Consider the following 24,383-nt stretch of genomic DNA (forward strand, 5'->3'; position numbering starts at 1 on the left):
CCATAGACTGGGTTTAAACCCATAGACAGTATTTAAAGCAGTGTAAAACCCATAGACTGGGTTTAAACCCATAGACAGTGTTTAAAGCAGTGTAAAACCCATAGACTGGGTTTAAACCCATAGACTGTGTTTAAAGCAGTGTAAAACCCATAGACTGTGTTTAAAGCAGTGTAAAACCCATAGACTGTGTTTAAAGCAGTGTAAAACCCATAGACTGTGTTTAAAGCAGTGTAAAACCCATAGACAGTGTTTAAAGCAGTGTAAAACCCATAGACTGTGTTTAAAGCAGTGCAAAACCCATAGACTGTGTTTAAAGCAGTGTAAAACCCATAGACTGTGTTTAAAGCAGTGTAAAATCCATAGACAGTGTTTAAAGCAGTGTAAAACCCATAGACTGTGTTTAAAGCAGTGTAAAACCCATAGACAGTGTTTAAAGCAGTGTAAAACCCATAGACAGTGTTTAAAGCAGTGTAAAACCCATAGACAGTGTTTAAAGCAGTGTAAAACCCATAGACAGTGTTTAAAGCAGTGTAAAACCCATAGACTGGGTTTAAAGCAGTGTAAAACCCATAGACTGTGTTTAAAGCAGTGTAAAACCCATAGACTGTGTTTAAAGCAGTGTAAAACCCATAGACAGTGTTTAAAGTAGTGTAAAACCCATAGACAGTGTTTAAAGCAGTGTAAAACCCATAGACTGTGTTTAAAGCAGTGTAAAACCCATAGACAGTGTTTAAAGCAGTGTAAAACCCATAGACAGTGTTTAAAGCAGTGTAAAACCCATAGACTGTGTTTAAAGCAGTGTAAAACCCATAGACAGTGTTTAAAGCAGTGTAAAACCCATAGACAGTGTTTAAAGCAGTGTAAAACCCATAGACTGGGTTTAAAGCAGTGTAAAACCCATAGACTGGGTTTAAACCCATAGACTGTGTTTAAAGCAGTGTAAAACCCATAGACTGTGTTTAAAGCAGTGTAAAACCCATAGACTGTGTTTAAAGCAGTGTAAAACCCATAGACAGTATTTAAAGCAGTGTAAAACCCATAGACAGTATTTAAAGCAGTGTAAAACCCATAGACTGGGTTTAAACCCATAGACTGTGTTTAAAGCAGTGTAAAACCCATAGACTGTGTTTAAAGCCGTGTAAAACCCATAGACTGTGTTTAAAGCAGTGTAAAACCCATAGACTGTGTTTAAAGCAGTGTAAAACCCATAGACTGTGTTTAAAGCAGTGTAAAACCCATACAGTGTTTAAAGCAGTGTAAAACCCATAGACTGTGTTTAAAGCAGTGTAAAACCCATAGACAGTGTTTAAAGCAGTGTAAAACCCATAGACTGTGTTTAAAGCAGTGTAAAACCCATAGACTGGGTTTAAACCCATAGACAGTATTTAAAGCAGTGTAAAACCCATAGACTGGGTTTAAACCCATAGACAGTGTTTAAAGCCGTGTAAAACCCATAGACTGTGTTTAAAGCAGTGTAAAACCCATAGACATTGTTTAAAGTAGTGTAAAACCCATAGACTGTGTTTAAAGCAGTGTAAAACCCATAGACTGGGTTTAAACCCATAGACAGTATTTAAAGCAGTGTAAAACCCATAGACTGGGTTTAAACCCATAGACAGTGTTTAAAGCCGTGTAAAACCCATAGACAGTGTTTAAAGCAGTGTAAAACCCATAGACAGTGTTTAAAGCAGTGTAAAACCCATAGACTGTGTTTAAAGCAGTGTAAAACCCATAGACTGTGTTTAAAGCAGTGTAAAACCCATAGACTGTTTAAAGCAGTGTAAAACCCATAGACTGTGTTTAAAGCAGTGTAAAACCCATAGACTGTGTTTAAAGCAGTGTAAAACCCATAGACTGTGTTTAAAGCAGTGTAAAACCAGTGTAGACTGTTTAAAGCAGTGTAAAACCAGTGTAGACTGTTTAAAGCAGTGTAAAACCCATAGACTGTGTTTAAAGCAGTGTAAAACCCATAGACTGTGTTTTAAGCCGTGTAAAACCCATAGACTGTGTTTAAAGCAGTGTAAAACCCATAGACTGTGTTTTAAGCCGTGTAAAACCCATAGACTGTGTTTAAAGCCGTGTAAAACCCATAGACTGTGTTTTAAGCCGTGTAAAACCCATAGACTGTGTTTAAAGCAGTGTAAAACCCATAGACTGTTTAAAGCAGTGTAAAACCCATAGACAGTGTTTGAACCCATAGACTGTGTTTAAAGCAGTGTAAAACCCATAGACAGTGTTTAAAGCAGTGTAAAACCCATAGACAGTGTTTGAACCCATAGACTGTGTTTAAAGCAGTGTAAAACCCATAGACTGTGTTTAAAGCAGTGTAAAACCAATAGACAGTGTTTAAAGCAGTGTAAAACCCATAGACTGTGTTTAAAGCAGTGTAAAACCCATAGACTGTGTTTAAAGCCGTGTAAAACCCATAGACTGTGTTTAAAGCAGTGTAAAACCCATAGACTGTTTAAAGCAGTGTAAAACCCATAGACTGTGTTTAAAGCAGTGTAAAACCCATAGACTGTGTTTAAAGCAGTGTAAAACCCATAGACTGTGTTTAAAGCAGTGTAAAACCCATAGACTGTGTTTAAAGAAGTGTAAAACCCATAGACAGTGTTTAAAGCAGTGTAAAACCCATAGACTGTGTTTAAAGCAGTGTAAAACCCATAGACAGTGTTTAAAGTAGTGTAAAACCCATAGACTGTGTTTAAAGCAGTGTAAAACCCATAGACTGTGTTTGAACCCATAGACTGGGTTTAAAGCAGTGTAAAACCCATAGACAGTGTTTAAAGTAGTGTAAAACCCATAGACTGTGTTTAAAGCAGTGTAAAACCAGTGTAGACAGTCCTAATGGAAGTGTTTCCACAAAATAATTTAAGCGTCCAGTCAGACCACCGCCACTGAGCAGAGCAGACCACCGCCACTGAGCAGAGCAGACCACCAGCACTGAGCAGAGCAGACCACCGCCACTGAGCAGAGCAGACCACCAGCACTGAGCAGAGCAGACCACCGCCACTGAGCAGAGCAGACCACCAGCACTGAGCAGAGCAGACCACCGCCACTGAGCAGAGCAGACCACCAGCACTGAGCAGAGCAGACCACCGCCACTGAGCAGAGCAGACCACCACCACTGAGCAGAGCAGACCACCGCCACTGAGCAGAGCAGACCACCACCACTGAGCAGAGCAGACCACCACCACTGAGCAGAGCAGACCACCACCGCTGAGCAGAGCAGACCACCACCACTGAGCAGAGCAGACCACCACCACTGAGCAGAGCAGACCACCACCACTGAGCAGAGCAGACCACCACCACTGAGCAGAGCAGACCACCGCGGCACCAAAATCACATGGGCCAAACCAATACCGAAGGGGAAGAAAACTGATTAGGTAGAATCCATTGAGAAGTGGTTATTAATTAGAATGGACTAGACCAGCATGACATAACAATGTTCTAGGGTGGACTAGACCAGCATGATGGAACAGAATGTTCTAGGGTGGACTAGACCAGCATGATGGAACAGAATGTTCTAGGGTGGACTAGACCAGCATGATGGAACAGAATGTTCTAGGGTGGACTAGACCAGCATGATGGAACAGAATGTTCTAGGGTGGACTAGACCAGCATGACATAACAGAATGTTCTAGGGTGGACTAGACCAGCATGACGGAACAGATTGTTCTAGGGTGGACTAGACCAGCATGATGGAACAGATTGTTCTAGGGTGGACTAGACCAGCATGATGGAACAGAATGTTCTAGGGTGGACTAGACCAGCATGACATAACAGATTGTTCTAGGGTGGACTAGACCAGCATGATGGAACAGATTGTTCTAGGGTGGACTAGACCAGCATGATGGAACAGATTGTTCTAGGGTGGACTAGAACAGCATGATGGAACAGAATGTTCTAGGGTGGACTAGACCAGCATGATGGAACAGATTGTTCTAGGGTGGACTAGACCAGCATGATGGAACAGAATGTTCTAGGGTGGACTAGACCAGCATGATGGAACAGATTGTTCTAGGGTGGACTAGACCAGCATGATGGAACAGAATGTTCTAGGGTGGACTAGCCCAGAATGATATAATGTTCTAGGGTGGACAAGACCAGCATGATGGAACAGAATGTTCTAGGGTGGACTAGACCAGAATTATATAATGTTCTAGGGTGGACAAGACCAGCATGATGGAACAGAATGTTCTAGGGTGGACAAGACCAGCATGATGGAACAGAATGTTCTAGGGTGGACTAGACCAGAATGATATAATGTTCTAGGGTGGACTAGACCAGCATGATGGAACAGAATGTTCTAGGGTGGACTAGACCAGAATGATATAATGTTCTAGGGTGGACTAGACCAGCATGATGGAACAGAATGTTCTAGGGTGGACTAGACCAGAATGATATAATGTTCTAGGGTGGACTAGACCAGCATGATGGAACAGAATGTTCTAGGGTGGACTAGACCAGCATGATATAATGTTCTAGGGTGGACTAGACCAGCATGATATAATGTTCTAGGGTGGACAAGACCAGCATGATGGAACAGAATGTTCTAGGGTGGACTAGCCCAGAATGATATAATGTTCTAGGGTGGACTAGACCAGCATGATGGAACAGAATGTTCTAGGGTGGACTAGACCAGCATGATATAATGTTCTAGGGTGGACTAGACCAGCATGCTGCAACAGAATGTTCTAGGGTGGACTAGACCAGCATGCTGCAACAGAATGTTCTAGGGTGGACTAGACCAGCATGCTGCAACAAACAGAATGTTCTAGGGTGGACTAGACCAGCATGCTGCAACAGAATGTTCTAGGGTGGACTAGACCAGCATGCTGCAACAGAATGTTCTAGGGTGGACTAGACCAGCATGCTGCAACAGAATGTTCTAGGGTGGACTAGACCAGCATGCTGCAACAGAATGTTCTAGGGTGGACTAGACCAGCATGCTGCAACAAACAGAATGTTCTAGGGTGGACTAGACCAGCATGCTGCAACAGAATGTTCTAGGGTGGACAAGACCGGCATGATGGAACAGAATGTTCTAGGGTGGACTAGACCAGCATGATAATGTTCTAGGGTGGACTAGACCAGGATGAAATAACAGAATGTTCTAGGGTGAACTAGGGCAGGATTGATTGAATGTTCTAGGGTGGACTAGACCAGGATTGATAGAATGTTTTAGGGTGGACTAGACCAGGATTGATAGAATGTTTTAGGGTGGACTAGACCAGGATTGATAGAATGTTCTAGGGTGGACTAGACCAGCATGCTGCAACAGAATGTTCTAGGGTGGACTAGACCAGCATGCTGCAACAAACAGAATGTTCTAGGGTGGACTAGACCAGCATGCTGCAACAGAATGTTCTAGGGTGGACAAGACCGGCATGATGGAACAGAATGTTCTAGGGTGGACTAGACCAGCATGATAATGTTCTAGGGTGGACTAGACCAGGATGAAATAACAGAATGTTCTAGGGTGAACTAGGGCAGGATTGATTGAATGTTCTAGGGTGGACTAGACCAGGATTGATAGAATGTTTTAGGGTGGACTAGACCAGGATTGATAGAATGTTTTAGGGTGGACTAGGCCAGGATTGATAGAATGTTTTAGGGTGGACTAGGCCAGGATTGATAGAATGTTTTAGGGTGGACTAGACCAGGATTGATAGAATGTTTTAGGGTGGACTAGACCAGGATTGATAGAATGTTTTAGGGTGGACTAGGCCAGGGTTGATAGAATGTTTTAGGGTGAACTAGGCCAGGATTGATAGAATGTTTTAGGGTGAACTAGGCCAGGATTGATAGAATGTTTTAGGGTGGACTAGGCCAGGGTTGATAGAATGTTTTAGGGTGAACTAGACCAGGATTGATAGAATGTTTTAGGGTGGACTAGACCAGGATTGATAGAATGTTTTAGGGTGGACTAGACCAGGATTGATAGAATGTTTTAGGGTGGACTAGACCAGGATTGATAGAATGTTTTAGGGTGGACTAGGCCAGGATTGATAGAATGTTTTAGGGTGGACTAGGCCAGGATTGATAGAATGTTTTAGGGTGGACTAGACCAGGATTGATAGAATGTTTTAGGGTGGACTAGACCAGGATTGATAGAATGTTTTAGGGTGGACTAGGCCAGGGTTGATAGAATGTTTTAGGGTGAACTAGGCCAGGATTGATAGAATGTTTTAGGGTGAACTAGGCCAGGATTGATAGAATGTTTTAGGGTGGACTAGGCCAGGGTTGATAGAATGTTTTAGGGTGAACTAGACCAGGATTGATAGAATGTTTTAGGGTGGACTAGACCAGGATTGATAGAATGTTTTAGGGTGGACTAGGCCAGGGTTGATAGAATGTTTTAGGGTGAACTAGGCCAGGATTGATAGAATGTTTTAGGGTGAACTAGGCCAGGATTGATAGAATGTTTTAGGGTGGACTAGGCCAGGGTTGATAGAATGTTCTAGGGTGAACTAGACCAGGATTGATAGAATGTTTTAGGGTGGACTAGGCCAGGGTTGATAGAATGTTTTAGGGTGAACTAGGCCAGGATTGATAGAATGTTTTAGGGTGGAATGGACCAGAATGATGGATTAATATACTGTCCTCTTGTCCCAACAACCAGCTGAAGCAACATGACATTCTCTAGTCTAACATAACCCATCTGACCTGGTATACTGCTGACCACATAGACGTGTGTGTGTGTGTGTGAGTTCGTCAGTGCTTTCGCTTCCCCTGCGTTCCCCTACTCAGTAAAGCAACAGTGTGACGCATGCCGAACACAGACACACGCGTAAGGAAACCACATTCCCCCCCAGCCCCGCCTCCACTCTGCCGTCATGCTGATATCTACTACTAGGCTCTGGTGAGGCAGGTGGAAGATCAACTGTCACCAACTGTCAAAATATCTCTAGAATGAGGAGGGTCAAAGGACATGGTAACCACGATGGGTTACTGTGGTTACGGTCTCCGAGGTGACTGGAACCTGAAGAGAAGAAGCCTGTAGTCAGTGTGTTCTGCTACTAACACAGTACGTGTAGTTAGAGTAGCGTCCATATAGGGTTTTTGGTTTCGATACAGATTCCCAATTTTTTGGTCTGTTTAACAGGGCGAAATGAAAAATATGTTTCCACAAAACGCTCTCATAAATTACCATCCAAAAGAGTAATTGTCCAAGAAATGCTTAAAATGTTGATTTTGTACATTGTGACATTAATGACAGAACGACCACAGTGTGCAGATCAGCATGAGACACAGATCAGATTCCCCCTTTTCCATCCTTATTGAATATCAGGTATATGTGATAATTAACACACATCAATAGGCTGTATTGTAAAAATAAAACAGTATCAGGAGATCATATCGTTGAAACGATATCTGCTGCTACCACAGGGCTAATATATTCTCTGTAGTGTTGACTGCTGCCACCACAGGGCTAATATATTCTCTGTAGTGTTGACTGCTACTACCACAGGGCTAATATATTATCTGTAGTGTTGACTGCTACTACCACAGGGCTAATATATTATCTGTAGTGTTGACTGCTTCTACCACAGGGCTAATATATTCTCTGTAGTGTTGACTGCTACTACCACAGAGCTAATATATTCTCTGTAGTGTTGACTGCTACTACCACAGGGCTAATATATTCTCTGTAGTGTTGACTGCTTCTACCACAGGGCTAATATATTCTCTGTAGTGTTGACTGCTACTACCACAGGGCTAATATATTATCTGTAGTGTTGACTGCTACTACCACAGGGCTAATATATTATCTGTAGTGTTGACTGCTTCTACCACAGGGCTAATATATTCTCTGTAGTGTTGACTGCTGCTACCACAGAGCTAATATATTCTCTGTTGTGTTGACTGCTACTACCACAGACATAATATATTCTCTGTAGTGTTGACTGCTACTACCACAGGGCTAATATATTCTCTGTAGTGTTGACTGCTACTACCACAGGGCTAATATATTCTCTGTAGTGTTGACTGCTACTACCACAGGGCTAATATATTCTCTGTAGTGTTGACTGCTTCTACCACAGACATAATATATTCTCTGTAGTGTTGACTGCTGCTACCACAGGGCTAATATATTCTCTGTCGTGTTGACTGCTACTACCACAGAGCTAATATATTCTCTGTAGTGTTGACTGCTACTACCACAGGGCTAATATATTCTCTGTAGTGTTGACTGCTTCTACCACAGACATAATATATTCTCTGTAGTGTTGACTGCTACTAACACAGGGCTAATATATTAGTGTTGACTGCTTCTACCACAGGGCTAATATATTATCTGTAGTGTTGACTGCTGCTACCACAGGGCTAATATATTCTCTGTCGTGTTGACTGCTACTACCACAGAGCTAATATATTCTCTGTAGTGTTGACTGCTACTACCACAGGGCTAATATATTCTCTGTAGTGTTGACTGCTTCTACCACAGACATAATATATTCTCTGTAGTTTTGACTGCTACTACCACAGGGCTAATATATTCTCTGTAGTGTTGACTGCTGCCACCACAGGGCTAATATATTAGTGTTGACTGCTACTACCACAGGGCTAATATATTCTCTGTAGTGTTGACTGCTTCTACCACAGGGCTAATATATTATCTGTAGTTTTGACAGCTACTACCACAGGGCTAATATATTCTCTGTAGTGTTGACTGCTGCCACCACAGGGCTAATATATTAGTGTTGACTGCTACTACCACAGGGCTAATATATTCTCTGTAGTGTTGACTGCTTCTACCACAGGGCTAATATATTATCTGTAGTGTTGACTGCTGCCACCACAGGGCTAATATATTAGTGTTGACTGCTTCTACCACAGGGCTAATATATTCTCTGTAGTGTTGACTGCTGCCACCACAGGGCTAATATATTAGTGTTGACTGCTTCTACCACAGGGCTAATATATTCTCTGTAGTGTTGACTGCTACTACCACAGGGCTAATATATTCTCTGTAGTTTTGACTGCTACTACCACAGGGCTAATATATTCTCTGTAGTGTTGACTGCTACTACCACAGGGCTAATATATTCTCTGTAGTGTTGACTGCTACTACCACAGAGCTAATATATTCTCTGTAGTGTTGACTGCTACTACCACAGGGCTAATATATTAGTGTTGACTGCTGCCACCACAGGGCTAATATATCTGTAGAATTTAGAGGAACCCGACTGGCCTAGGCTGACGGACTGTGGGAGATGTGTAGTAGTTGACGTCATTGTCCCACAATGGGGAATTGGTCTCAGCAATTTAAAAAGACATGACAACAGGAATCATAACCAATAACACATATCAAAAGTGTGTGTGTGGTCCAATCAGATGGGGAGCGTGCTGGCTCTCGGTCCAATCAGATGGCGAGCGTGCTGGCCCTCGGTCCAATCAGATGGGGAGCGTGCTGGCCCTCGGTCCAATCAGATGGGGAGCGTGCTGGCCCTCGGTCCAATCAGATGGGGAGCGTGCTGGCCCTCGGTCCAATCAGATGGGGAGCGTGCTGGCCCTCGGTCCAATCAGATGGGGAGCTTGCTGGCTCTCGGTCCAATCAGATGGGGAGCGTGCTGGCTCTCGGTCCAATCAGATGGGGAGCGTGCTGGCTCTCGGTCCAATCAGATGGGGAGCGTGCTGGCTCTCGGTCCAATCAGATGGGGAGCGTGCTGGCCCTCGGTCCAATCAGATGGGGAGCGTGCTGGCCCTCGGTCCAATCAGATGGGGAGCGTGCTGGCTCTCGGTCCAATCAGATGGGGAGCGTGCTGGCTCTCGGTCCAATCAGATGGGGAGTGTGCTGGCTCTCGGTCCAATCAGATGGGGAGCGTGCTGGCCCTCGGTCCAATCAGATGGGGAGCGTGCTGGCCCTCGGTCCAATCAGATGGGGAATGTGCTGGCTCTCGGTCCAATCAGATGGGGAGCGTGCTGGCTCTCGTGATGGGCCGGTGTTGCACAGAGACCAAGGTCTAATCACAGCTCAACATTCCTTTATGGATCATTCCAGCCCCGTTCCTCCTCTCCTCTATTCCTTCATCCCCTTTGTACATCTCCATCCCCCCCCTCTTCTCTCTTTTACAGGTCTTACCCTCAGTCTTTCCCTTCCTCCTGGTAGTCTAACTCAGACGAGGGGAAAGGGCCATTTCAGGTCTCAGCTGAAACACTGTAGCGACCGCATCTACTGGCCATTAAACTAGACAGTTCCTCTATTAATGGCTTCTGGGATTGCTGCTGCTGCAGCAACACACACACACACACACACACACACACACACACACACACACACACACACACACACACGGAGTATGCTGGTCCCCGGACATGACAGTGAGCAGCAGCCTTCTCAGAGAGATGGGGGGAGGGAGAGAGAGATGCGGGTCAAGATGGCATGCTTGAACTCCACTTATCCCTGGTACCACCACCACCACTACGTAGAGAGCAGGAGGGTGAAGGAGAGAAAGAACGAGGGAGAGAGAAACTAAACAAAACCCCTTTGTGTGCTGCAATCCAGGGAGCACGTGTCCCGAGTGCCAAACATGTCAGGCTTCCTGCTTTCACAACCTCTCTAACACACACACGTATTAAGCCTCTCGCTGCAGACATGCTGTCTGCAGAACAGGACTTGATCTTGATGCTTTAAGTAAACATTCCCCAGCCCTTATTCCCTTTCACCCCTATCCCCCCCCCCCCCCCGCCCCTCTCTTCCCTTTCACCCCCGCCCCCCTCTTCCCTATCCCCCCCGCCCCTCTCTTCCCTACCCCCCCCGCCCCTCTCTTCCCTATCCCCCCGCCCCCCTCTTCCCTATCCCCCCCGCCCCCCTCTTCCCTATCCCCCCCGCCCCTCTCTTCCCTATCCCCCCCCGCCCCCCTCTTCCCTATCCCCCCCCGCCCCTCTCTTCCCTATCCTAGGTGTTGCATAATCCCAATCCACAGCCTCAGACCTGTTCTCCTCTCCACCGAAGGCTTTATAGTGTTCTGTTACAAGCCACGCCCTCATTGACATGGGATCTGTTGAGGGTCCAATCAACACAGGGCAACAGAGTTAGAAGCAGAGTGTATAGAATAGATATGACTATGTCGTTGTTGTGAGAATGTATACTACATATGAACATTAAAAGCTTTGGTGTGGTCCCAGATCTCTCTCTCTCACCCTCCCTTCCTTTTCTGCAACAGTTGATTCCTTTCCTCTCTGCTCCATTCTACATCGGAGACTAAGGAGAGGGAGGGAGGGAGGGAGGGAGGGAGGGAGGGAGGGAGGGAGGGAGGGAGGGAGGGAGGGAGGGAGGGAGGGAGGGAGGGAGTGAGGGCAAGAAAGGGCATTGTTTTCATTTTCTATGGTTGACTTGATTTGTGTGTGAGTTAGCATTTTCTCCACACACAAACACTGATAGTGTGTGTGTGTGTGTGTGTGTGTGTGCGCGAGCAGCAAGCTCAGAAGCCATTAGTAATGGTTTAAGGGCAGTAGATGCAGTCTGTTTTCAAATCAAATTTTAATGCGCAGAATACACCAGATGTGAACTTTACCGTGAAATGCTTTCTTACGGGCAATTTTCCCACCAGTGCAGAGTTAAAAAGTAAGACATTTAAAAATTAAAAAGCACCATTGGTCATTAGCCTGGGAAATGTCTGCTATCCCCTCCAGCGCCATTAAACTCGTTGTTTTAAATAAATGATTCCACTTTAAGATTAAACAATAAAAATAAGGTAGAATATTTTTAATAATAATATTTTATATTACCATACACAATATAAACGTGATGTATTTATTTGATAAACAGACCACAAACAGCCCTAAGAATCAAACGCAACGTAAATTCGGACTCAACTTTGAGCCTCTCTAAAATGTTAACCCTGCTCTTAATGGTGAACTGAGTGTCCATTCTGTGTCAGCTTTGGGGACAGACAGAACAACCCATGTACGAAGGCCAACAGAAAGTAGGTGAACGGAGTGTCCATTCTGTGTCAGCTTTGGGGACAGACAGAACAACCCATGTACGAAGGCCAACAGAAAGTAGGTGAACTGAGTGTCCATTCTGTGTCAGCTTTGGGGACAGACAGAACAACCCATGTACGAAGACCAACAGAAAGTAGGTGAACGGAGTGTCCATTCTGTGTCAGCTTTGGGGACAGACAGAACAACCCATGTACGAAGGCCAACAGAAAGTAGGTGAACGGAGTGTCCATTCTGTGTCAGCTTTGGGGAAGTGAGAGTGCGTATTAGCAGAACTGGGAGGGAGTATGGCGTGCTGCGGTTCTGTCACACCCCGGTCTCAGATGACAGCCTCCCTGGGATGAGTGAGTTGGCAGAGGACAGCTAACAGACAGACTAGCAGAAACCCCCTTTAGAACCCATGGTAAAAAAAACATCACCAGGGAATCAGTTGTGGGTTTAGCAGGAATCAGGAAGTACACCTCACACAAAACTGGTTTCAAATGGCTCAGTTGAATATTAGTAAACAGAATGTCTTATTTCCTGACTTCTTGGTATAGGTGTTCCTTCATAAGAGATTTTACAGCAGAAAATCTTCCAGAGACAAACAGTGACAAAGTAGCTTCAGTGAGTCAGCTGGTTGGAGCGTGTTCATCTGTATGCACCATCAGAGTAGTGGGGTGGATTTCTACACTGGCCACTTGAAGTGAATGTATACAGTTGAAGGCGGAAGTTTACATACACCTTAGCCAAATATATTTAAACTCCGTTTTTCCACAATTCCTGACAAAAAAAATTCCCTGTCTGAGGTCAGTTAGGATCACCACTTTATTTTAAGAATGTGAAATGTCAGAATGATAGTAGAGAGGAAGATTTACTTCAGCTTTTATTTCTTTCATCACATTCCCTGTGGGTCAGAACTTTACAAACCCAATATTTGGTAGCATTATCTTTAAAATATTTAACTTGGGTCAAACATTTCAGGTAGCCTTCCACAAGCTTCCCACAATAAGTTGGGTGAATTTTGTCCCATTCCTCCTGACAGAGCTGGTGTAACTGAGTCAGATTCGTAGGCCTCCGTGCTCACACACGTTTTTTCAGTTCTGCCCACACATTTTCTATAGGATTGAGGTCAGGACTTTGTTGTCCTTAGAACATTTTTCCACAACTTTGGAAGTATGTTTGGGGTCATTGTCCATTTGGAAGACCCATTTGCGACAAAGCTTTAACTTCCTGACTGATGTCTTGAGATGTTGCTTCAATATATCCAAATAATTTTCCTGCCTCGTGATGTCGTCTATTTTATGAAGTGCACCAGTCCCTCCTGCAGCAAAGCATCCCCACAACATGATGCTGCCACCCTGTGCTTCACGGTTGGGATGGTGTTCTTCAGCTTGCAAGCGTCCCCCTTTTCCTCCAAACATAACGATGGTCATTATGGCCAAACAGTCCTATTTTTGTTTCATCAGACCAGAGGACATTTCTCCAAAAAGTACGATCTTTGTCCCCATGTGTAGTTGCAAACCGTAGTCTTGCTTTTTAATGGCATTTTTGGAGCAGTGGCTTCTTCCTTGCTGAGCGGCCTTTCAGGTTGTGTCGATATAGGACTCGTTTTACTGTGGATATAGATACTTTTCTACCTGTTTCCTCCAGCATCTTCACAAGGTCCTTTGCTGTTGTTCTGGGATTGATTTGCACTTTTGGCACCAAAGTACGTTCATCTCTAGGAGACAGAACGAACGCGTCTCCTTCCTGAGCGGTATGAAGGCTGCGTGGTCCCATGGTGTTTATACTTGTGGACTATTGTCTGTACAGATGAACGTGGTACCTTCAGGCATTTGGAAATGTTTCCCAAGGATGAACCAGACTTGTGGAAGTCAACAATTTTTTTTCTGGGGTCTTGGGTGATTTCTTTTGATTTTCCCATGATGTCAAGCAAAAAGGCACTGAGTTTGAAGGTAGGCCTTGAAATACATCCACAGGTACACCTCCAATTGACTCAAATTATGTCAATTAGCCTATCAGAAGCTTCTAAAGCCATGACATAAGTTTCTGGAATTTTAAGTTTAATCTGGCCCCTAAATATCGTAACAGTGAACAAGGCAGCTGAAATGTCACCATGCATCTAGGAAAGCCACTCCTGATGTAGGACAGACACTGGATGTATTGGGGTGGGGTGGGGGGACTAGTCCTTTAACAGTGTGTGTGTTGACTCTGTCTGCTCTATGTTTAATCATGATGAGAGAGAGGGGGGGGATGAGGGACTGGAACTGGAGGAGGCTTGGTGACTGTCTGCTCTATGTTTAATCATGATAAGAGAGAGAGGGGGATGAGGGACTGGAGCTGGAGGAGGCTTGGTGACTGTCTGCTCTAGGTTTAATCATGATAAGAGAGAGGGGGATGAGGGACTGGAGCTGGAGGAGGCTTGGTGACTGAATGCACTATGTTTAATCATGATAAGAGACAGGGGGGTGAGGGACTGGAGCTGGAGGAGGCTTGGTGACTGTCTGCTCTATGTTTAATCATGATAAGAGAGAGGGGGGGATGAGGGACTGGAGCTGGAGGAGGCTTGGTGACTGTCTGCTCTGTTTAATCATGATAAGAGACAGGGGGGTGAGGGAGCTGGAGGAGGCTTGGTGACTGTCTGCTCTATGTTTAATCATGATAAGAGAGAGGGGGGGATGAGGGACTGGAGCTGGAGGAGGCTTGGTGACTGTCTGCTCTGTTTAATCATGATAAGAGAGAGGGGGATGAGGGACTGGAGCTGGAGGAGGCTTGGTGACTGTCTGCTCTGTTTAATCATGATAAGAGACAGGGGGGTGAGGGAGCTGGAGGAGGCTTGGTGACTGTCTGCTCTATGTTTAATCATGATAAGAGAGAGGGGGGGATGAGGGACTGGAGCTGGAGGAGGCTTGGTGACTGTCTGCTCTATGTTTAATCATGATAAGAGAGAGGGGGATGAGGGACTGTGCATAAACTGAATGAGTGATGGTAGTTTACAGAGTAAAAAGAGCATCAGTTCCAGTCTGGAGAATCCCCTGCTCAGTCCTCAGTACAGCTATTGATCATCAACAAGAGACCGACACACTGCTTTACAAGCCAACACTAAGACCACCGAGAGAGAGGAGAGGGGGGGTGAGCAACAGAAAGACAGCGACAGGCCGAGTCCAACACTCAATTACTCTGTGCTCATCATTCCAGCTGCAAGCCCCTTTGTTGGTTGTATGTGTGTGTATGTGTGTGCAAGCCCCTTCGTGTGTGTGTGTGTGTGTGTGTGTGTATCTCTCTCACGCGTCTCTATCCATGTGTGTGTTTCTCTAGGTGTGTCCTCACCAGTTGGAACTCCCTGCGTCTGTCGTAGGCGTCCTGGATGCCCGTGTCGGCCCACAGGGCCTGGATGGAGGGCAGGTACTGCAGGAAGACCTTGGTCTCCACCATGCCGTGGGCCATCCTGGCCGACCTCGTGTCAAACGCCATCATGGTCTCTCCGTGCCTCTGGTTGGACGCCTCTCCCCACGGGATGTGGAGCTTTTCTCTGGCATCCACCAACACACGCACCCCTGGGAGGGAGAGACTGTGTTAGCCAACTGAGCTAATGACTAGGCATGAAGTAGATTAAGTAGAGGGTCATACTTCCACCAACACCCCTAGAGACCGAGGGGGGGTGGAGGGAGACCGAGGGGGAGAGATGGAGAGACCAGGGGAGCGAGCGGGAGAGACCGGGAGGGGGGGGGGGAGCGAGACCGGGAGACCAGGCGAGACCGAGCGACCAGGGGGAGGGGAGCGAGACCGAGAGACCAGGCGAGACCGAGAGACCAGGGGGAGGGGAGCGAGACCGAGAGGGAGCGAGACCGAGAGACCAGGCGAGACCTAGAGGGAGCGAGACCGAGAGACCGAGAGGGAGCGATTCCGAGAGACCAGGCGAGACCTAGAGGGAGCGAGACCGAGAGACCAGGCGAGACCGAGAGGGAGCGATTCCGAGAGGGGAGCGAGACCGAGAGGGGAGCGAGACTGAGAGGGGAGCGAGACCGAGAGGGGAGGGGGAGCGAGACCGAGAGGGGAGCGAGACCGAGAGGGGAGCGAGACCGAGAGGGGAGCGAGACCGAGAGGGGAGCGAGACCGAGAGGGGAGCGAGACCGAGAGGGGAGCGAGACCGAGAGGGGAGCGAGACCGAGAGGGAGCGAGACCGAGAGGGGAGCGAGCGACACTGAGGGGGAGCGAGACTGAGAGACCGGGGGGGAGCGAGACCGAGCGACACCGAGGAGGAGCGAGACCGAGACAGAGCGAGCGACACCGAGACGGGCCAAGAGGGACCGAGAACCAAGGGGGAGACAGTCACACATACAAACCCGTTTCTTCTGTAGTGCAAGAACACTCTCAAATAGTTTTAGGCACAAGCACTCACAGTACAGTACACGTGTCCTTGTGGGGACAACAGTCTTTCCCATTCCAACTCCTAACCCTAACATAGCCTTTATCCTTGTGGGGACAACAGTCTTTCCCCTTCCAACTCCTAACATGGCCTTTATCCTTGTGGGGACACAACAGTCTTTCCTATTCCAACTCCTAACCCTAACATGGCCTTTAACCTTGTGGGGACCTGGGAAATATATGTCCCAGAGAGAGAGAGATTTCCTTGTTTTACTATCCTTGTGGGGACTTCAGTGGAATTCCGGTACCCACGAGGACAGTAATACAAACACACCACAGTAGTCCTCCAGACAGACAGACGTGTCCCAAACAGTGCCCTATTCCCTATATACAGCACTACTTTTGACCAGAGACCAATGGTACTTCACTTTAAACTTCTTCACAACAGTATCTCGGACCTGCCTGATGTGTTCCTTGTTCTTCATGATGCTCTCTGCGCTTTTAACGGACCTCTGAGACTATCACAGTGCAGGTGCATTTATACGGAGACTTGATTACACACAGGTGGATTGTATTTATCATCATTAGTCATTTAGGTCAACATTGGATCATTCAGAGATCCTCACTGAACTTCTGGAGAGAGTTTGCTGCACTGAAAGTAAAGGGGCTGAATAATTTTGCACGCCCAATTTTTCATTTTTTGATTTGTTAAAAGTTTGAAATATCCAATAAATGTCGTTCCACTTCATGATTGTGTCCCACTTGTTGTTGATTCTTCACAAAAAAATACAATTTTATATCTTTATGTTTGAAGCCTGAAATGTGGCATAAGGTCGCAAAGTTCAAGGGGGCCGAATACTTTCGCAAGGCACTGTAGCTTAGTGGTTAGAGGGGCGGCAGGTAGCCTAGTGGTTAGAGGGGCGGCAAGTAGCCTAGTGGTTAGGGGGGCGGCAGGTAGCCTAGTGGTTAGAGGGGCGGCAGGTAGCCTAGTGGTTAGAGGGGTGGCAGGTAGCCTAGTGGTTAGAGCAGGTAGCCTAGTGGTTAGAGGGGCGGCAGGTAGCCTAGTTGTTAGAGGGGTGGCAGGTAGCCTAGTGGTTAGAGGGGCGGCAGGTAGCCTAGTGGTTAGAGGGGCGGCAGGTAGCCTAGTGGTTAGAGGGGCGGCAGGTAGCCTAGTGGTTAGAGGGGCGGCAGGTAGCCTAGTGGTTAGAGCAGGTAGCCTAGTGGTTAGAGCGTTGGGCCAAAAGGTTGATGGATCAAATCCCAGAGCTGAACAAGGCAGTTAATCCACTGTTCCCCGGTAGGCCGTCAATGCAAATAAGAAATTGTTCTTAACTTGCCTAGTTAAATAAAGGTTACATTTAAAGACATGTAAATTTAAAACCAGCTGCTGTTGACATGGGCTGGTCCACGTGAAGTCTGCAGGGATGTGTCAGTGTCACTGACCAGAGTGTGTGGTGACCAGAGTGTGTGGTGACCAGAGTGTGTGCGTAACACCAACTGGTGGTGATGGAGGTGGTGTGGTGACCAGAGTGTGTGCGTGACACCAACTGGTGGTGATGGAGGTGGTGTGGAGACCAGAGTGTATGCGTGACACCAACTGGTGGTGATGGAGGTGGTGTGGTGACCAGAGTGTGTGCGTGACACCAACTGGTGGTGATGGAGGTGGTGTGGAGACCAGAGTGTATGCGTGACACCAACTGGTGGTGATGGAGGTGGTGTGGTGACCAGAGTGTGTGCGTGACACCAACTGGTGGTGATGGAGGTGGTGTGGTGACCAGAGTGTGTGCGTGACACCAACTGGTGGTGATGGAGGTGGTGTGGTGACCAGAGTGTGTGCGTGACACCAACTGGTGGTGATGGAGGTGGTGTGGAGACCAGAGTGTATGCGTGACACCAACTGGTGGTGATGGAGGTGGTGTGGTGACCAGAGTGTATGCGTGACACCAACTGGTGGTGATGGAGGTGGTGTGGTGACCAGAGTGTATGCGTGACACCAACTGGTGGTGATGGAGGTGGTGTGGTGACCAGAGTGTGTGCGTGACACCAACTGGTGGTGATGGAGGTGGTGTGTGGTTCCTGTGGTGAGAGGTGGGGCCCTCCTCCCCTTCCTTTCTCCTCTCTGTCAAACACACACACACACACATCCTGAGACAGACAGCTCTGACAGTCTAACCTGGGTCGACTACCCTCCTTGACCTGGCCTTGGCCTCTCTCTCTCTGGGGAGACACTAGGAACCAGACAGACCAGTTCATGTCCTGCTGAGACTAAGAGTCCATCAAAGTCAGTGCTGTTGAAGACAGGGCTGAAATGGATAGCCGAGTCACCCAGACCTGACAAACTGAGTCAAGGCAGGTCTACGGGAGGAGGCCCATAGATACCGTATCGAGTTGGAAGTTTATTTCTATGGAGTTTGATAAACTTGGTTTGAGGTTTAGAATTTCAAAAACAGCCACCATGTTGCCAAAGGTTCTATGACAGAATGTTGTTGTCTTCAAGGGACGTTTGGTGCCAACCAGGATGGTGCTCTGTAACGTCTCCAAATGCCAGGTACAGAAAGAGAGAGAGCAGAGCCTCTCTCTGGTTATACCACAGTAAGAGTCATATATATACACACACAGGGCCTTGGTCTAAAGTAGTGCACTATAAAGAGAATAGGGTGTAACTTTGGATGAACAACAAGCACAGTACAGGGACTACTACTACAGCCATAGAGGTTTTAACATTGTGATAAACAGAGAAGGACTAAAGGCACTGATAAGTAGACTGCCAGCTACAGACCACCGATAAGGAGTAGTATAATTAGACTGGCTGCCAGCTACAGACCACTGATAAGGAGTAGTATAATTAGACTGGCTGCCAGCTACAGACCACTAATAAGGAGTAGTATAATTAGACTGGCTGCCAGCTACAGACCACCGATAAGGAGTAGTATAATTAGACTGGCTGCCAGCTACAGACCACCGATAAGGAGTAGTATAATTAGACTGGCTGCCAGCTACAGACCACTAATAAGGAGTAGTATAATTAGACTGGCTGCCAGCTACAGACCACCGATAAGGAGTAGTATAATTAGACTGGCTGCCAGCTACAGACCACTAATAAGGAGTAGTATAATTAGACTGGCTGCCAGCTACAGACGACCGATAAGGAGTAGTATAATTAGAGGGCTTGCTCTTTTTTTTTTCACTCACTCACTAAACAGGGCTGTTTTCCAGGTGCTCTCTCTCACTAAACAGGGCTGTATTCCAGGGGCTCTCGCTCTCACACACGGCCTGGGCTGTTGATGTAATAATGAAGGATTGGATCAATAGATCAATGGCAAAACATCCATCGCACGCATTAGGCCCCGATGCTAACGATCAATAGCCTACGACCATAGAAAAACAGCCACGATGCTAACGATCAATAGCCTACGTCCATAGAAAAACATTAGCCACGATGCTAACAATCAATAGCCTACGTCCATAGAAAAACATTAGCCACGATGCTAACAATCAATAGCCTACGTCCATAGAAAAACATTAGCCACGATGCTAATGAGCCATCAAACATTAATGCATAAAAACTCAGCTAAGGGTTTCGGAGGCCAGAACAGAGAGCCTCTCTGGGAGGAAGAGCACGGGGCTTGTGGGTAATAATAGCTTCCTCCTTCCACAGTCTTATCACTGTTTAGTTCCTTTCTCTGCAGAGATTCAACTGTCATTTCTTTGAGGGCGCGCGCGCACACACACACACACACACACACACACACACACACACACACACACACACACACACACACACACACACATAAAAGACAGAAGGAGCTACAGAGACAGAATGACGGGGACATTCAAGTTCATTGATGACTAATTATTAAAAGGGGGATTATAAATGCACCAATCAAATAGCTCTCTGGGGATCAATCAGTCAAATGAGGGTCTGAAGAGACTTCCAATAGGTAGAAGACGAGCAGGTCTTTCAGACAAGGTCAATCAACCTATTCAAAAGGCTTGTGTTGTTGTTGTTGTTGTTGTTGTTGATGGGAAGCCGGACAGGCTGGGGACTGGCGGGATATGATATTACCAAGATACATATTGTATCGGCACCATAGTATGGCGATTCTATATGCATCACGACTCACCATGATACGATATGCATCGCGACTCACCATGATACGATATGCATCGCGACTCACCATGATACGATATGCATCACGACTCACCATGATACGATATGCATCGCGACTCACCATGATACGATATGCATCACGACTCACCATGATATGATATGCATCGCGATTCTATACTGAGGTTTTATTGAGGTTATCGATGATCCGAACATACTGCTCACTAAATGTCTGCTGCAGAGGGACGAGAGAGAGAGAGACACATAATAAAAACTAGTTTGATCAGTCATGGAAATAGAAGTGCTGGAAACACATTGGATCTCTATTTAAAAACAGAAGATGGAGGCCAAGCTATAGGAGGAGAATGAAGACCGAAGACAAGCGCTACCAAGTGGCTAACGTTAGCTCCCTAGCAACTAAAAGCATTTGAATCGATATATAATATCGTCAAAAATAATAAATTGGATACTCTAACGTATCTATTTTACTCCCATCCCTGGAAGTCAGCAGACCCGTGTTCTCGCCAGATTCTGCTAGACGGGGTACCTGAAACAGCCAGCTGACAACATGAAAAACACTGAATAGGCACTTATGTTTAGGGGCTGAGGTTTCTTGGTAGACTGTTTCCTAATGATTGAAGTAATGATGTTATTATACACACAAACTATATTACACACACACACACACACAAAACATGCCACACACACAAAACATGCCACACACACAAAACATGCCACACACACACACACAGGAAGTGATCACCTGAGCGGTTGACACTAAGGACAGGAGGTGTGTTGTACCGTTTCACATCAGTGGAATTCTGAGTATTTCCGTTGATGCAATCTCCAGTCATTGTTTTCAAATGACCTTTGACCTCTAGAGATAGCGGCTAACAAACACCACCGAGGCTCTTTCGTCAGCGCCTGCAGAGGCTCTTTCGTCACCGCCACATCCATACCAGGACAAGGCCTGACCCAGCAGGAACACTTGGCTGCAGAGGAAGTAAAGGAGCAGTTGGCTCTGTGGGGTACACCGAGGGTTTCTCCTGGCTGGCACACAGCAGTTATTCAATGTTGTGTAGAATGCCAACCGACATTGTTCTATCTCTACACGACACAGAACGATGTACCAGTTTGCTGTAAAGAAACAATCCCAATGTTCCATAAGAGTCGGAAACACACTTCCTTTCTGGAGTCCCTTAGAGCCGAACAGGCACAGCGTCACACACATACAGTCTCCTAGCGCAGTAGTCATTAAGAGGCTGCGGGAGGGTAAACAGGATACAAACAACATGCTGAGACAAGGCAGCAGACTCTGTGGCACAGAGCAGAGGGCTGAGACAAGGCAGCAGACTCTGTGGATCAGAGCAGAGGGCCGAGACAAGGCAGCAGACTCTGTGGATCAGAGCAGAGGGCTGAGACAAGGCAGCAGACTCTGTGGATCAGAGCAGAGGGCTGAGACAAGGCAGCAGACTCTGTGGATCAGAGCAGAGGGCCGAGACAAGGCAGCAGACTCTGTGGATCAGAGCAGAGGGCCGAGACAAGGCAGCAGCCCCCTGTGGATCAGAGCAGAGGGCCGAGACAAGGCAGCAGCCCCTGTGGATGAGAGCAGAGGGCCGAGACAAGGCAGCAGACTCTGTGGCTCAGAGCAGAGGGCCGAGACAAGGCAGCAGACTCTGTGGCTCAGAGCAGAGGGCCGAGACAAGGCAGCAGACTCTGTGGCTCAGAGCAGAGGGCCGAGACAAGGCAGCAGACTCTGTGGCTCAGAGCAGAGGGCCGAGACAAGGCAGCAGACTCTGTGGATCAGAGCAGAGGGCCGAGACAAGGCAGCAGACTCTGTGGATCAGAGCAGAGGGCCGAGACAAGGCAGCAGACTCTGTGGATCAGAGCAGAGGGCCGAGACAAGGCAGCAGACTCTGTGGATCAGAGCAGAGGGCCGAGACAAGGCAGCAGACTCTGTGGATCAGAGCAGAGGGCCGAGACAAGGCAGCAGACTCTGTGGCTCAGAGCAGAGGGCCGAGACAAGGCAGCAGCCCCTGTGGATCAGAGCAGAGGGCCGAGACAAGGCAGCAGCCCCTTGTGGATCAGAGCAGAGGGCCGAGACAAGGCAGCAGCCCCTGTGGATGAGAGCAGAGGGCCGAGACAAGGCAGCAGAATCTGTGGCTCAGAGCAGAGGGCCGAGACAAGGCAGCAGACTCTGTGGCTCAGAGCAGAGGGCCGAGACAAGGCAGCAGACTCTGTGGCTCAGAGCAGAGGGCCGAGACAAGGCAGCAGACTCTGTGGCTCAGAGCAGAGGGCCGAGACAAGGCAGCAGACTCTGTGGCTCAGAGCAGAGGGCCGAGACAAGGCAGCAGACTCTGTGGCTCAGAGCAGAGGGCCGAGACAAGGCAGCAGACTCTGTGGCTCAGAGCAGAGGGCTGAGACAAGGCAGCAGCCTCTGTGGATCAGAGCAGAGGGCTGAGACAAAGCAGCAGACTCTGTGGCTCAGAGCAGAGGGCTGAGACAAGGCAGCAGACTATGTGGCTCAGAGCAGAGGGCTGAGACAAGGCAGCAGACCCTGTGGATCAGAGCACTGTCTCAAATGGAACCCGATTCCCTACCCTACTCTCTCCTTGGGCCCTAAACTGCCACATTGAATTCAATTAGACAACTAACCATCAAGTCTTTGACTTTGGCACACAGGGCTCTGCTCAAACATAGTGCACTATGTAAGGAATAGGGTGGCATTGGGGACTCAAGAGCATCAGCCAGTTATTCAGAAAGGACTAAACAGATTGACTCCTGGAAATCAACCTGTTCTATCAAATCCAAAGACCGTAGACCAGGGTTTCCACAACTCTCTTCCATGAGATCTACCGGCCTGTGGGTTTTCAGCCCAACTCTCTTCCATGAGATCTACCGGCCTGTGGGTTTTCAGCCCAACTCTCTTCCATGAGGTCTACCGGCCTGTGGGTTTTCAGCCCAACTCTCTTCCATGAGGTCTACCGTCCTGTGGGTTTTCAGCCCAACTCTCTTCCTGGAGATCTACCGGCCTGTGGGTTTTCAGCCCAACTCTCTTCCATGAGGTCTACCAGTCTGTGGGTTTTCAGCCCAACCCTCTTCCTGGAGATCTGTGGGTTTTCAGTCCTGTAGGTTTTCAGTCCAACCCTAATTTAAACACACCTGATTCTACTAATTAGATGTTCAACAAGACCTTAACTAGCTGAATCAGATATGCTAAATTAGGGTTAGACTGAACACCTACAGGACAGTAGATCCTCAGGAAGAGGGTTAGGCAACCCTGCCCTAGGCTTAACAGGTGTTCATAGCACATACTCACAAAGCATCTCAGAGTAGGAGACATTGCTGGTCTAGGATCAGTTCTGCCTATTAGATCAATGAATAACACAGGGGGTATCTGATCCTAGATCAGCACTGAGACCCCAGAGGCTTTAAAATAAAGTTGTTCTAACATCTCTGTTTAATAACTGAAAGAGTTGACTCACGCTGGGAGAGTTCAGCCTAGATCCAACACCACCCGTCCATCCATCTATGACATCACAAGAGGAAGTGCAACACCCGAGGCCCCTGCTAGCTCCTCACGAGTCGGCCGGACAACAACAAAAAATCTGCCACTGTCATTAATGCTACACAACGCCTGTTGGCTCACATGACACCCTATCCCCCATAAAGTGCACTACTTCTGACCAGATGGGCCCAAGTCAAAAAGCAGTGCACTATCTAGGGAACAGGGTACCACATCTAGACTTAGGCTATACTATCCAGACATGCACTAGGCTGTTCTTCCAGAGAGACAAAGGGAGGGGGGGGGGGGTAGATCGTATCACTACTTAGGGATAAAATACAGTCCAGATAAACAGGCCTGTAGAATGTAAATAAGTACAACAAGATTTAGGAGACAGGGACAGACCATTTATTTAGCTAAAACAAACACACGCACCCCCCCCCCCCCCCATCAGGTCAGAACTGAAGA

At 47.3% G+C, this 24,383-nt stretch overlaps 1 protein-coding gene across 1 annotated transcript in view; it reads right to left on the minus strand.

The window, feature by feature from the left end:
• Positions 1–24,383, minus strand: part of LOC110485327 (guanine nucleotide-binding protein subunit alpha-13) — a 49,216-nt gene that overhangs the window by 20,804 nt on the left and 4,029 nt on the right. The window contains exon 2 of the mRNA XM_036939436.1: positions 15,265–15,491. Coding sequence (XP_036795331.1) covers positions 15,265–15,491 — 227 coding nt within the window. The remainder of the gene's footprint in view (positions 1–15,264; positions 15,492–24,383) is intronic.

Source organism: Oncorhynchus mykiss, chromosome 12 (assembly GCF_013265735.2).
Source record: "Oncorhynchus mykiss isolate Arlee chromosome 12, USDA_OmykA_1.1, whole genome shotgun sequence".
In the NCBI taxonomy this organism is placed as follows: Eukaryota; Metazoa; Chordata; class Actinopteri; order Salmoniformes; family Salmonidae; genus Oncorhynchus; species Oncorhynchus mykiss.